General features: G+C 39.9%; 1 protein-coding gene across 2 annotated transcripts; it reads right to left on the bottom strand.

Annotated features, from left to right (window-relative positions):
* Positions 1 to 214: 214 nt before the first annotated feature.
* On the bottom strand, positions 215 to 14625 carry LOC102237411. Of its 2 annotated transcripts, XM_023344979.1 has the most exons (4): positions 14046 to 14625; positions 10076 to 13890; positions 3688 to 3901; positions 215 to 1000 (listed from the first exon to the last, which is right to left on the bottom strand). In XM_023344979.1, exons 2-4 carry the CDS (start codon positions 13817 to 13819, stop codon positions 981 to 983), a joined length of 3978 nt encoding a protein of 1325 aa, XP_023200747.1. In that variant the 5' UTR covers positions 13820 to 13890; positions 14046 to 14625; the 3' UTR covers positions 215 to 980. The 2 variants fall into 2 exon arrangements, with proteins under 2 accessions (XP_023200747.1, XP_023200746.1); XM_023344978.1 differs by having other exon boundaries at positions 10076 to 14625.
* Positions 14626 to 15027: the final 402 nt, after the last annotated feature.

The raw sequence follows: 15027 nt of genomic DNA, 5'->3' as shown, positions 1-15027 counted from the left end.
ACAAACAGAGCCAACGACATTAAAATAGTTTTCAGTTTCATAATTTCAACATTTCGCAATATTTTCAAAGGAAACCAGAACTAAAATACATCTGGGAAAACATCTGGGAAAAGTAATTTAATTTTGACTCAAAACAGAAACTGCTGAGAAACATTTATTTAACCACAAGCACAAAAAACAACAACAACAACAACAAAAAAAACAGGACACAAACTGTTTTATAACACTTTATTAGCTTTTTCTGTTTTGAAGCCAGCTTCCTTAACCATCAGAGGAAAACCATCACATGCACCAATTGAAATATTTAGGTTAAATAAGCAAAATAAAAGTCCAAAATCAGCTGAAGTGCATCTGGTGTCTGGGTTGAAACAAAAATCTTCCTCTCATTGACATCCAATCAGGTCCCATTCATAATAAAAACACCAAAAATAAAACCTTTCACAGAGTCCATATTCATAGACCAATCATGTCACACATTGCACCAAAACAGGCTTCAAACTATCAGATTACATCACATTAATCTTTAAGTCATCTGTAAGAGCTAATCCAGCAGGCACATAAATCCAGATGACATAAAAATCACTTCAAGTCTATTTTTTTTTCAGAGCAAACTAACATTTAAAAGACAAATATAGAAGAAACTATAAAATATATCACCTGGAAAATAAAATCTTTTTTTTATTTGTTCTTATTGCATAGATAAGTGATCGTCATCACTCAGAAATGCACACCTGAGTTTTTATTTTCATCTTTTTATGTACGTACCGTGCTTTAACATTCACAGCTGTCCCTTAAAATAAATGTTCCCACAGTAAACAACCATGTGCCTCAACCTAAATGAACCGATTCTACATTAAGCAAAGATGCCAAAGTGAATACAACACACCAATAAATCAACAGAGGATAAAAAATTATATGATTTTTTGATAAAATGTCGATGATCTCATCACATGGGCAATTTTGGTGAAGATGATTGGCTTCTACCGAGGGCAAGACTCATCTGGAAGACAGAGATGAAAGGAAATTAAAGTGAATCTTTAATAGATATTGAAGTTTTGAATACAATTAGATTTTAAGATGGATTACTCTTCATTAATAAATGACCAATTGTGTCTACAGGAATATACAGGTACAGGTTAACTCTTCTTCTTTATAATGAGCTTGCCCACATTGCTCACCTGTTACAATGTTTACCTTATTTTTAGAAAATAAGATCTCTTTGATCTATATTTTCTCCTTCACAACAAACCATTCAAATATCAGAGGAGTTTAAATAACAGCAAAAACATTCAGGAAGGTAATAAAACATGTTTCTGAAACTGATGCTAACTAGCATGCTAAAGGAAGTCATGCTAGCTTGATAGTAAGAGTAGATAATTATACTACTTAAAAATTAAAAGTAATAAAATAATGTACTGACAGGCACATAAAATAAAACCTAAAATGATGCTGAGAGCTTTGGTAATGTAGCATTCCTCTGACATTTTTAGGAAAATGATTGCTACAATGCTAACTAGCATGTTAAAGTAAAATTCACTTGAGATATATATTTTTACCCAGTTAAAACGTTGATTATAAAAATAAAAGGGAAGTTATCTGAGGGTTAATAAACTGTAATAAAGAGGGATTAAAACATTGTTTTGACCTTTTGGGGCAACAGTATTTCTCTCAGATCTTTGGTGAACAGATAGCTACAATGCTACATAGCATGTCAAAGGTAGGCTAATGTAGGAAGATGTTTTGAGTCACTTATAAACATTTTTTCTGAATGAGTAAAAACTCTAAATGATAAGAAATACAGTGTAGGGAGAAGCATTGAAGTAAATCAAAGACAGACGGAGACCTTTAATAGCAAAAACAATTCTAGCAAGCAGATCCAACTATGCTGATGAAAATGAACCTGGACATTTTTTCACTTTAAATGATCTTACTAACCAATTTTATAACGAATAATAACCTTTTAAAGGCATTGGAGGAATTAACAGCATATGAAGAATTAACAAACTGAAAACTACAATGCTAGCTAGCATGCTAAAAAAGTCCAAATACTTGCAAAAGCAACTGGTGCTTTCAACAGAAACAAATTTTAAAGCAGTGGCTTTATGCAATTTGGTGAATATTTATAAGGATGTCTTTGCAAAAAAACAACTATATGTCACAACTATGTTTAAACAGTAAACAATTTAGCAGCATGTTTTATTCGAAGTGGACGTATTTATGTTGTGCATTTCTGCTAATCACTCAAAGCTTTTTATATTAGAGCCACATTCACCGAATTGCACATGTATTCAAACACATAGAGGTCTGGAAAAAATGAAGAGCCCATTGCACTGAACTCCTGGTTATTCCACCAAATATTGACTTCTGAACTCTTCCTGAGTTAAAACATTATTATTGTTGTTTCTAAATGGATGTAAACTTGTTTTCTTTGTATCATTTGAGGTCTGAAAGCACTGAATCGTTTTGTTATTTTGACCATTTCTCATTTTCTGCAAATAAATACAAAATTCTTTGCTTGGACTTTCAGAGACATGTTGTCAGTAGTTCATGGAATAAAAGAACAATGTTAATTTTACTCAAACATAGTCCTGTAAAACATAAAATTAAAGAAACTGATCATTTTATTCGGTCTTTTAGATTTTTCCAGAGCTGTATATGCAGATCAGCAGGCAAAATGTGGTAAAGTGCCTAGAAACAGGGGAGAACATGAAGCTGGAGTCGGACCCACAACTTTCAGATTGGAAGAGAAGTCAGTTCAGGTTAAAGGTCGATAGTACAAATAAATGAGGTAGTGGTGAGGATTTATGGCTATAAAACATTTGTTTGCTGTTTTTTCCAATGTGATTTATAATCTCTATCTCAGGGGTGTCCAAACTTTTTGTCACATGGGCCAAAATTGACTGGACAAAAAAAAAAAAATCCTAACCTAAATTAAAGTAACCCATTTTTTTCCCAAATGAATTTCTATTGTAGATCCAAAAGGTGAAAATGATTTTTATGACAGTGTAGTATAGTGTAGTAAATTAAAGGCGGAGTAAATTTCCACCAAAGACTTCAGAAATTTAATTATTAATCTCAGACATTTTCTAAAAAAACATTGGAAATTATTTGAAAAGTCAAATAAATGTTTTTTTGAAATTCGGAAATTTTCAAGTTTTTTAAGTAAAATTTCTGAGATTAATGTCAAAATGTATGAGTTTTTTTCTCTACAATTACCCTGTTGTACTTTCTGCATATTTGCTGTTTTAAAAGACATCTAGTTTTCAGTTTCTTTTGGGTTAGATTAATTAATTTTATTTTCAGAAATAATAACAGAATTTGGGTCACTTTCTTTCAAAACACTTGCTATATTTAGCCAAGTTTAATAAAAAAAAAAAAAAAAGCTGCAGCCAATGTGGCTTTTACCCTGATTACAAATTAAAACTCTAAATTTGTATAATTTTTTAAATAGTTATTGGGGCCACAAAAGTCAGCTCAAGGGCCACGAATGGCCCCCGGGCCGTACTTTGGCCACCTGTGCTTTAGCTGTAGCTTCACCAAGAAAAACCCTTTATTTTGACTGAAACATCAACTTTTTAAAATGAATGAAATCAAACGCTATAGATAGATAATTTCTCAGGACGTCTGTAAGACATGCAGAGAACATTCATTAAACTTTATGTCTTCGGAGACGGGGGTGACACTGACCCACTCTCAGGCGAGGTCCTGTCGCAGTCCCTGTGCTCTTCGTGCTTTTCAGCACAACTCCTCCTCCTCCTCCCTCACCTTCGCCATCGTCCTTGTGCGCCTCCTTCTCCTTTTTCTCAAGGTCATAAGGGAGCGGGCTCAACGTCAGCATGAAGGTCTCTGAAGGATACTCACACACCTGCTCCAGCTGGTCTTCATCAAAACACACCTTCCCCTGCAAAAGACAACACATTTTGGTTTTATTGTATTACACTAAAAATAAATGAGTGACGTCGCACTGTAAAACACTTGAGCTGCATTTAGTTGTGTCTACTATCTTCTGCTCTTTAAGTCAAATAAATTTTGTGACTTTTAGATTTTGAACCTAAATGTGTGAGTTAGTGACAGATAAACTTTCAGTACAGTAAGTTGTGTTAACTTTTCATTTATGTTTTAGGTTAGCACTTAAAAAAACTGAAAGAAGAAAAAGACAGGAGTGGGAACTATTTCCCAGAATGCTTAGCGGCGTGTTTTGTATCCTGAGATGGAAATGCGTTACATTGATATGAATAATTTTAAATTTTACTTAGCTGTTCAGAAATAGTGTAAATGTTAATGAGAGTCCTGACCTATTGAGAACAAAAACATTTTCACTAAGAGACATGATGGGTTTTACAGCATTTTCCCCTTTATAAATTAAATTAACATTTGACAACCCCTTTTAAAAAAAATAAAAACACAGAAACTCGTTTTTTTCATACACTGTAAAACATTTGAAGGTGATTTAACTTGAAAATGAAAGTCCACCTGCTGCCTCAAAAATGCAATTTAAGTAAACAATTAAATTGTTTTGGTTTAAACTCAGAAATTAAAGTTCATGAAGTTGATTTAACGACAAGAGACAAGTTGTCTAAACATTGTTTTTTAAGTTCATTCATCTTGAATTGCGAGTTTTAACTTAATGCTGCAATTTAAACCAAATAATTATTTCACAATGTGCAACAAAAAACTTCCCTCACCAAGTCAATATCACGTTAAAATAGCTACTTATTTTACTTTAGAATAATTTAAATTCTTGTTTCAAATTGCATGAATAAAATTTCTGATCTGATAATTAATTCTGCTCATAAACATTTAGTGTGAACAGGACATTATCCTCAAGCATTAAAATAAACATTTGCCTTAATAAAACACAAGAATCAGATCAATGTAATGCATTTCCATCTCAGGATACAAAAACATGCCGCTAAGCATTCTGGGAAAGCATTGTGTCTTTTCCTTCTTTCAGTTTTTTCAAGTGCTAACCTAAAAACTCTAGTTTATTCAGTTCTTGGAGGTTTGAGGAAATTAATAAAAAGTTAACACAACTTAATACTGGAAGTTTAACTTTCACAAACTCACACAAAATCTAGAACTTCCTAAATTTATTTGACTTAAAGAGCAGAACTAAATGTTTTACTTGGTGTGAAAGCTTAAAATTCTTGCAAACGTCACCTATTGTGGAAAAATGTTTCTAACTGAAAGCAAACGGCTTCCAACTCGGCCTATTTCCTCTTAGACATGCTAACTTCAACCTGCAAAGACAGACTGGGTGTAGGTGCTGGAAAAAGTTTCAGTGTGCCTCTGAGAGGCGTTTGCACACACTATGACTGTTAGGCCAACTGACAGCGTGAGGCTTAAAACAGCAGAAATACTCCAAACACCCCATGCAGTCGTTGACTGTAGAGCGGCGCAAATTAGGAAGCAGAAACTGAATGTTAAGTTCTGGTTTTCTCTAAAAAAAAAAAAAAAAGCCCAGCGGATTTTGTTTACAAAGCAGTCAGTGTAAAAGGAAGCGGTGGCACATCGACAGACTTAATTACAGAAGCTCAGCTCTGATGCCTGGATGGGGCAGTAAGTACATTTAGAAGTGCAGACAAGGTGTGCATGGAGCTGCTTCACCTTGAACTGTGGCCGTCTGAAGTGCAGAGAAGAGCTCTGCTCAAGTGAGGCTGGCCGAGTCAAACTAAGTCACAGAAGGCTAATCCTGCATCCCTGACCCTGATTAACCCAGGCTAACACTGCAGGAGAGCAGAGCCAAAGAAGAAGCCGAGAAGAGGGAAGTTCATGCATTTAAATTCAAAGGCACAACAATGCAAGGCCGAAACTAGCGACAAAGAGTAGCTTTGAGGTTGCCTCCTACACCGACTTCCTTTTGCAAAACAGTCGTGTGACTATGCAGAGGTAAAAAATATTCAAACAATACATGGGACAGAAGAATAAATATTACAGGGACAAAAAAAATCCCAACGAAGTTTGGCTGCAGGAGTCTATGTTTAGTAATATTACACAAGATCTGAGGTACAAAAGTCCAAGAAAAGACTGAGTCAGTTGAAGCACAGGCGGTTCACCCTCCTACTGTGGTGTGATGGTGTTGAGGGGGGAGGGAAGGACGCCTGACGTCAAACGGTCTGAAAGGCACCAACGTGAGAGCAGCAGGTGGTCAGAAAATCACTTTGTGGGCATCTCTTACCGCAGCTAAGAGAATAAGTCCTTACAGGCTGAATTACATGACAAAAAGCTAGAAGGTGTTTATAGCTTCTGTTTCTGCTACATTTAAGTGTTTCAGGTGATCAAGAAAAAGATAGTTTTGAAATGATTTCATTTATTAAAGGAAAAAAAAGCAAACCAAGCAGACCTCAACCTATGTGAAAAAGTAATCGCCCTTAAATGTAGTGGTTGAGCCGCAACAACAACCACCAAGAGTTTCAACTGGCATCGAGTCTTTTACATTTCTGTTGGTTTGTAACTGCATCACTAAATCATTGAAAGAGGCCATGGTAGACCGGAAGTGAGGGATGGGAGTACTGAACTGAGTTTTCCCAAGTTGTTTTTGCCAGTTTATTCGTGGCTTTTACTTGTTCGAGTCGAGCTAATTTGTCTGTGAACGTAACACACCTGGTTGCTGCTCATACACGGCGCTAGTTACAACAGTTGGAAGCAGCTAGCTTAGAAACCGACCGGTACCTCCTCCTTCCTGACGTGTTGATCTAATTATCGGCTTTGCCTGAATTCACACCACATGATTTATGTCACTATGTCATAAACGGCGTTTCCCTTAAACCGGAGCAGCATTAAAAACACATAAGACGAGAAGCTAACCAGTTTGTTTTTTCGTACATGCTAGGCTACATGACGGCGCGGCAGTGTTTCCATGGTTACGGCTAGCCGCGTAGCTTCTCCATAATACAATATTTGCTATATTTTAATCATACTTAATTATAAAATAAATTAACGTCAGTCTTATTACCTTGTAAAAAGTGTCGATACAAATCCGCTGTAACACCGAGGGTGGCAGTCATTATTATTAACAGCTGCTAGTCGTTATGATTAACGGCTGCTATCTATCGCCGCCATCTTTCCCCATTAAAAGCTATACAACAAAACGACAAGTTTGGTTTCTATCCTTGTCTGTTTGTGCAGCCGACAGCGCAGCTTGTTGATTTTGATTATTGCATTTGACATAATGTTTGTTGCTGGTTTAATAATGGGTCATTGTATTATGGTTTTATTGCACGATTTATCGGCCAGCCGGTTTATCAGGCAATTTCATTAATTCTGAGAGATCGTGATTGGCATGTAAAGCCAATCTTATCCCCTGATCTTATCTACCTGTGCCAAGGTCTAAAAATGTTCTCACTGTTCTCTTCTGCTCTACAGTGAGAGAGGCTTGACTGACAGACCGGCCCACCAGGTCATGTCTGCATGTTTTCAGTTAACAAAGGTCATCCCACCCTTGCCAACTCAGCCACTTTGTTGCTATATTTAGCAACATTTGAGACAAAAAAACATTGGTATCGGCCAAAATCGAAATAGGCAGATCACGTTTTTAAACATCGGTCATCGGCAACCCGCAAAAACTTGGTGCATCATTTCTTTGAAATGCCCTGTTACTGAAATGTGCTATGAAAATAAACTTAACTTGACTTGAAATCATCATTTTAAAACTGATTTTTGCATTTACCCATGTTCTCTTTCCCTTAAATTTGTGCAGTTACGTGACTAAATTTTTAATCTGTAGATAAACATCTGAGTACGAAGTCAACCTTAAGTTTTAGTCACAGAGAGTCCTTAAAGAAGTCCTTAAAACAAGAGTTTGGGGATTTAAAAGTGGACTCCACATCTCTTCCGTTTTGTCAACCTTATACTTTTTTTTAGAGAAGCTCAGACATCTGAAAGAGGAAACGAGTAAAGACACACAGCGTGACAGGGAGTTTCTGTCAGACCAAAGAAAAAGACTTTAATCTTCTCACAACAGCTATCAACAAATTGCCATCTTGTCTTTACCGCTTCTCAATGCCACCCGAATACCAACCTGATCTTCAAACACTGTCTATTTTCCTCACCAAATCATGCACATCCAACTAAAACTTGGCCGCCTGTCATCTGAAACACTCGGAGGGACAACATGCTCAAAGACGGACCTGCAGTCTAATGACCCGAAGCCCCCGCTAGGGTCAGAGCCAAGAGCACACAAAGAGTGATTTGTGCGAGAGGCAGCAAAGGCTGACTCAACAGTTACAGGAGGAGGAGGAAGCAGTCTACGGGGGAAATTTCAAGCAGCTTAGAAGTGCTAAAACACCGAAACAGCGACTTGAGTTATCTAAAAAAGGCTGGAAATGTCCAAAAAGAGCAAGAGTGATCTTCACAGTATGGTGAAAATATTTACTTTTGACTCTTTCTTGCATTTTCCTACATATGAAAGTTAAAAGAAGAAAGAAGGCTGTTAAATTAACTTTGTACAGTGAATTATTGGTGAAGTAAAGTGTTCCTGTGAAGTGATCCTGCATGAATTCACTCAGAAAATATCGTCATTCAAGCAGGTACACGAAATTAATAAAACTGAAGAAAGGGAAGACATTTTGCCCTTCATTGTGGTTTCCTATGCAGCTTTTCTGCCTCCACTGAAGCCTACACTGCAAAAACACAAAATTTTACCAAGTATTTTTAGTCTAGTTTATAAAGCAAATATCTTTGTACACTTGAAATAAGACAAAACTAACTTAAAAGTAACTTTTTAGAAAGTTATAGGCTTGTTTTAAGCAAACAATTCCTTAATATTGATGAAAAATTACTAGTTCCAATGGCAGATTGTAAAACTTATAACAAAACATTTCTAAATTAATCTATCAACCAATGAAACGAGCACTTTTTCCATCAATATTAAAGAATTATTTACTTAAAATCAGCCTTTATATCTTGCTAAAAAGTTACTTTTAAGTTAGTTTTGTCTTATTTCAAGTGTGCTAGAAACTGGACCGAAATTACTTGGTAATATTTTGTGTTTTTGCAGTGTAGGCTTCAATCTGCTTTTGTGCCATGCTCAGTGTGTTTATTTAAAACAATAAAACACAAAAAGCAATAAAAGTTAAATGTCATAGGGGGGAAGTAGAGCACAGGTGGAGCAGGAGATCGCTCCAGGGTTTATGGCTCAGAATCAAGATGTCGTGCTTCATAAGGCTTTAACTGGCTTAGCTCCTTCTCCGTGATAACACTTCTCGATCAAAGGGGATGTTCTCCTAGTGCAGAGGTCTCCAAAGTGTGGCCCGTGGGTCATTTGTGGCCCTTGGTCTGATTTTATGCGGCCCCAAGCTGCAGTTCAAAAATTATACAAATTTGGCCTGTAGATGCAGATAGAGACTTTTAATTTGTAATCAGGGCAAAAATGGTTGCCAACATGATTTTCTTACACGAGAAAATATAAAATACAACACAAAGTATTCGTCTTTTTCTAGCAAAGTTTTAATAAAAGGTTAAGCCAAGTTCATCCAGAGACTTTTATTGAAAAGCTGCACCCCAATCAGCTTTTATTCCTACTTAAGCTTGGGTAAATATAGCTGACATTTTGAAAGAAAAGGACCCAAATATTTTTAAAAACTGAAAAGATAATGTCAATACAGCAAACATGCAAAATTAAAGTAGTAGTAAATAGTACATTTCTGCAAAAAAATCTCAGAAATTTGTTAGAAAAAAACCAAACTTTTAGATTAGATTTTACAAAAACATGAAAATTATATCACAAAATTTCTGAGTCTTTGGGAGAAATTTAATCCTGTTTTTCTACCTATAATGGACCCAATACACCATCATAAAAATTGCTTCCAAGTGTTGATTGCTTGATTTTAGGTTGTTTTTTGGGCCTGCGATTACTTTGAGTCTCCAATTTTGCCCCAATTGGCAAAAAGTTTGGACACCCCTGTCCTAGTGAAAAGGTTTTCTAACTGACAACAAGAGAAGTCAGAAAGTGATAAACTTTGATTTTGGCGAGAATTTAAACTCAAACTTAAATATACTTCTGTATATTTGGGTAAATATGTTTGGGAGAGAGTGCTGCTCTTCCATTTTATATGACTTAAAGACTAAAACTTACCCTCTTTGGTGTCACTTTACTCTTGACCAGACAGGACCTCTCCAGATTCTGATATCCACCAATCACCTCAATTTCCTCCGCCGTTGGATACTTCTTGGTAGGCTCATCCACAGTGGGGCTCATCGCTTGCTGGGGTGGGACTTTAGCCGACCCTGCTGATGCTGATGCTGATGCTGGTACCGCTGTTCCGGGCCTCGCCACCGACCCCGTGGCTCCTCCTCCGGCAGGCTTTCTGGGGGTGATTGTGATGGTGGCGCCTCTCTTTACGTGGCCCCCAGAAGCACTCTTGATGGTGAAGAGCTTGGGCGAGGCGCTGGGAGACGGGGAGACGCTGGGGGAGTTGGCAGGAGATGGCGAGCATGGCGAGGAGGCTGGAGTCGGAGCACAGTTTGTAGGTTTCAGGGAGTTGTCAGGTGATTGGGTTCTTGAAAATGAGGAGTTGATGGTGATAGTTTGCTTCTGCTGAGATGTTGGGGAACAAAGATGTTGAGGAGACTTCTTGGGGTTGAGTGCTGGTGTTTCTTCAGCTTCTTTCACCTGCAACTTTAACTCTTTTTTGGGATTCTGCTGTATTTTTGCTTCTCTTTCCTTTGCAGGAGTATTTGCAGATGACTTCAGCACTTCCTGCTCTTTCAGCTGAAACTGCTCGATCTGTTGCTGTATCGTCTGGACCCCACGGATGTCGTCACCTGCTTTGCTTTTGCTATCCCCCTGCTGGGAGCTTGAAATAAACGGCTTCACTTTAACAAGGTGTACAGAAGATGGGATGTCTACTGTCCTGTCCCTCAGATATAAGCCAGTTCTTGAGCCAACAGTGTCCAGGTTGTAGATCCGACTCATGGCTGCTAGAGAGTTGGGATGAGGCGGCGAAGGAGAGAGAGATCCTATAGAATCTGTAGAAGTTGTATATTTCTCCAACTCCTCCTCGGAGAACTCCCTGTCTTCCTCCTCCTCTTCTTCGTCTTCCTCTTCTGCGCTCTCGTATTGGGCCCTGTGCTGCTCCAGGTGCGGCTCTACATGTTTCAGGGGGTCAGCTTCATCCTCGGAAATCTGGGAGCCTTCAGAGGCAGAAGCCGAGCGCTCGCCTGCCACTTCCTCTCTGCTGCTGTCTTGTGAACTGAGGACAGAAACAGGAAGCTGAGGGCTGGTTTTCAACACACCGACTTCCCGTCTGACGTCATACACACCCGAGCATGTCTGCTCTGCTGCTTCTCCCTTTACACTCTCTGGCTCAGCCGACCTTGTCTGAACCGCCACAGCTTGCCACTCTTTCTTTACCTCACTTCCTCTCATCTCGTACCTGTCCTCAGCTGCTGGAGCGTCACAGACATCAGCAGCTTCACACCCATCTCCCACCCGGGCCTCTCTTTCTCTTTGCTTATCCAGCTCTCTCTGCCTGATCTTCTCTCGGAGGGACTCGATCCGGCTCAAAGGTTTTCTGATCCTCCAGCTGTCCCTCCTTTCCACCCTCTGACCTCCTTCCCAGTCTTGTCCGTCCGCGCTCCGACACTCGCTGTCTTTTCTCTCCGCCATCTCTTCGGCAACATAAAACACAGTCCTTGGGATTTGAACCTCAAGAGGTGGGATCCGTTTTGGAGATCTAGGAATCTCTCTCTCTGGTCCAGAATGACTTCCTGTTTGAAGATCCTCTTCACGTGCAGCAGAGTAACGTCTTTCCTCCTTATCGTTTATGTAGATAGTTGTGTCCCCTACTTTTTCTATTTTTCTGATAAGTTCCTCGTTTTGTTGGGGTAAACTGGAGTGCATGAGGTAAGGGCCTTGAGGTCCTGTGCCGCTCCACTCTGGTCCTCGGTGGGGGATCCGATCTGGGACCATGGAGAGCAAACTGGAGCACTCTGTGAAAGCTGAATTATGTTTGCATTGACTGTCAGGAGCTTCACTGGGATTGGGTGACACTTCCAAAGAAGCACCAACATAATCACTTTCGGTTTGCACTTTTCTTTCCAGTCCATCGTCTGCTTCTGAATCTTTTTCCAAACTTTTCTCTTTCCTAGCGTCTCTTTCTGCTCTTGCTCTACCGTCTTGTCTGATTGGCACTCTTCTCGCAAACGATATTCCCTCTGTGTTTTTGACCGATGCCACCGTGAACCCCTTGTCTCCATCAGCGTCCAATACTTTCTCTGCAGCTCTCTTATTGACAGGCTCAACTTTCTTCAGCTCACTTCTATGTTTCTTCCATATTTCTGTATCGTTTTTCTTCTGATTTTCTCCTTTTTCATCCTCAGCTTTTACATTTCTTTGCTTTCCAAAGCGCTCCTTGCAGCTCAGTTTGAGCTTTGCTACCCCTACTACATCCACCCAAGGAGCAGCATTTTTGTCTTGATGAATCCTCTCTTGACCACCTACGTCTAATAACCCGTTTTCAACAGCACCAATGACTCGATCCGAGAAGCTGAAGGAGCGTTTAGGGATGTTTTTCATCAGCATGTTCTTTCCGTTTGCTTTTCTCTCCTCAGACTGTCGATCATCTTGGTCTCCAGAGTATTTTCTCCTCCCTGATTGGAGGAAGTTATCCGAACTTTTGGACCGAGATGGAGGCTTTGGATGCTCTCCGAACTTACTGAGCAGCTTGCTGACCCTTCCTCCCTTCTCAATAAACACGTTATCATCACAGCTGTCTCCTCCCTCGTCTTTATTGATCACAGTCGCCTGACCCCAGGGTTTATCCTTCTCTTTTTCTCTCAGCCAGGACATTTCTGATTTTGTATCTCTGGTTAAATCCAAGCTGCTCTTCCCTTCTCCATCCTCTCTAGTCTTTCCTCCCCCTTCTGTCCGCTCTTCGACGCTGACCGACGGCTTGATGATCAGAACTTCAGAAGCTCGGATCTCCGTCACGCTCCCTCCTCCTGCCAGGATCTCCCTCAGGTCCATCTTCATCCCTCTTTTCCCCTGCTGGTCCTCCTCGGACATCTCTCTTTCTGCCTCCCTCCATCTTGCCCTTCTTTCATCGCTGCCTTTTCGGTCCTGTTCGATGATGATGATGTTGTCGGCTCGGATGGTTCGAAGGCAAGGAAGAACCGGTGAAAACTGACCAGATGGTTGAACGACATCTTTTTCCTCTGTTTCTTTTTTCCCCTTAAGGAGCTCCTGCTCTTTCACTGAGTCTTTCCACTGTTGTTTGTCTTTCTCGCATCCTTCTTGGTTGTTCTCCTTTTCTTTTCCTAGACTCTTCTCCCTGCTCTTCTCTTTCTCCCACCCTTCACTCAAATCCCTAAACCTTTCTATTTTCAGCTCGATATCTCGTCCTCTGCTCACCTCCACTTCTTGCGACCTGACGCAGAGTTTTCCCTCCACCTCATTTGCCGCCTCAAGATCTTTGCCTTTTCTCCACACACTTTGGGTACGAATAAATGGATTCTCGTGGACTGGAACAATGGTTTCCATCGACACCTGGCTTCCAGGTTTGGGCTCTGCATCCAGCCACATCCCAGGATCCGGACTGAGCGATGTCTCACTTCCCAGATTGACCGTAATCGAGCTGTCAGTGTCACTCAGGCAGTCAGAGGGAGTTCTGGCATCCACCTGGAGCAGGCAGATGTCTCTGTCCCTGTCACCTAAACTCTCCTGCTTGGCCTTCCTCCGCTGGATGATCCCTCGTTTCCAGGCGGGCATGCTGGCCAGCTTCTCCTCCTCCTCCTTTTCTCTTTTCTCTCGCTGCTCCTCCTCTCTCCTCTTTCTCTCCAGAAGAAGCTGCTTCCATTCTGGCAGAGAGGAAACAGACATAACAGAAAGAAATGTGCACCTCTTTGGCCAAAGTGGGCGAAACCTCTCTCCCGGGAGATTTAAGGAATTATCTGTAATTTAAAAAAAATAAAAAATATTAGCAGAAAATCCAGTTTTGTTTCACTAACATGTCTAATAACGATAAAACATCTAATAATACTAGTAGTTTGCGATATTGTTTGGGATTTAAATAACTTTGATTCTGCTTTTGCGAGAAAATACTTACAGACAACGACGTTCGCGCAAAGATTTAGCGGATCCAATGCGCTCCGTTTCGCCTTAATCTCCCCAAGAGCGAATAAATAAAAAAGAAAGAAAGAATCAAGCCTTTCAAACGCTTCGTTTAAAATGCATGCAGTCCCGCGAAGTCACTCGGAAAGTTGACTTTGCCTAAAGGCGCGATCGACGGCCGCTCCGTCCGTCTCCAGCTCCAGAACTGCAGCGCTCTAATCCGATAACTGCAGTCAGTTCCGTCAGGAGAGTTTAGTAGCACACACCATATTGTGGGAACTAAGAAAAGGAGTTTAAAGAGCAGAGCCGTCTGCCCGGCTCCTGACCCCCTCCCTCTGCCCATCTCTCCGCCCGGGAGGACCGACTGGGGAGGATGATGAGGAAGAGGAAGAGGAGGAGGGAGCGGAGCGGCCAGATTTACCAAAGCGCAAATCTACTGCTGGAAGATCAGCTTCACTGGCAGAGGCGGCGCAAAGCTGTAGGAGGCCCTAAGAAGAATTTAATTTTGGTCCCAGACCTGGGGGGCCGTCCACATAAAAATAAATAAAATAAAAATAATAATTAAAAAAAAAGATTAACAGGTAGATTTGTACAAAAACAAAAATAAAGCGTGCTAAAATTGGGGATGAAACTTTTCTTCTCTTTTAATTGAAATGTGATGAATAAATAAGATGTAAAAGCAAACAGAGATAAATTCTACATCATGTTAACAAGAACAGCATTGTTTAAAAGTTTGATTGTTTTATGGCTTCGAGTCAAAACAGCAAAACTTTTTTTTCGAAAAAATGACCCAAAACATTAACTTATTGCCAAAACCTGACTGGTTTTTAGACACATTAGAGACACAGATTGAAGTAGAAAATGTACAACATGTGAATTCTGCATGATACGTCCCACTTATTTTCATCAGGTGGCAGCAGGGAAAGAGCTGAAACCTGCAGGCCGATCGGCCCTGAGAGCCAGGATTAAACAAAAAA

This window comes from Xiphophorus maculatus, chromosome 13, assembly GCF_002775205.1.
Source record: "Xiphophorus maculatus strain JP 163 A chromosome 13, X_maculatus-5.0-male, whole genome shotgun sequence".
Lineage (NCBI taxonomy): Eukaryota > Metazoa > Chordata > Actinopteri > Cyprinodontiformes > Poeciliidae > Xiphophorus > Xiphophorus maculatus.
Note: the sequence above shows the minus strand (reverse complement) of the source record. Positions and strands in the feature narration are given on the sequence as shown.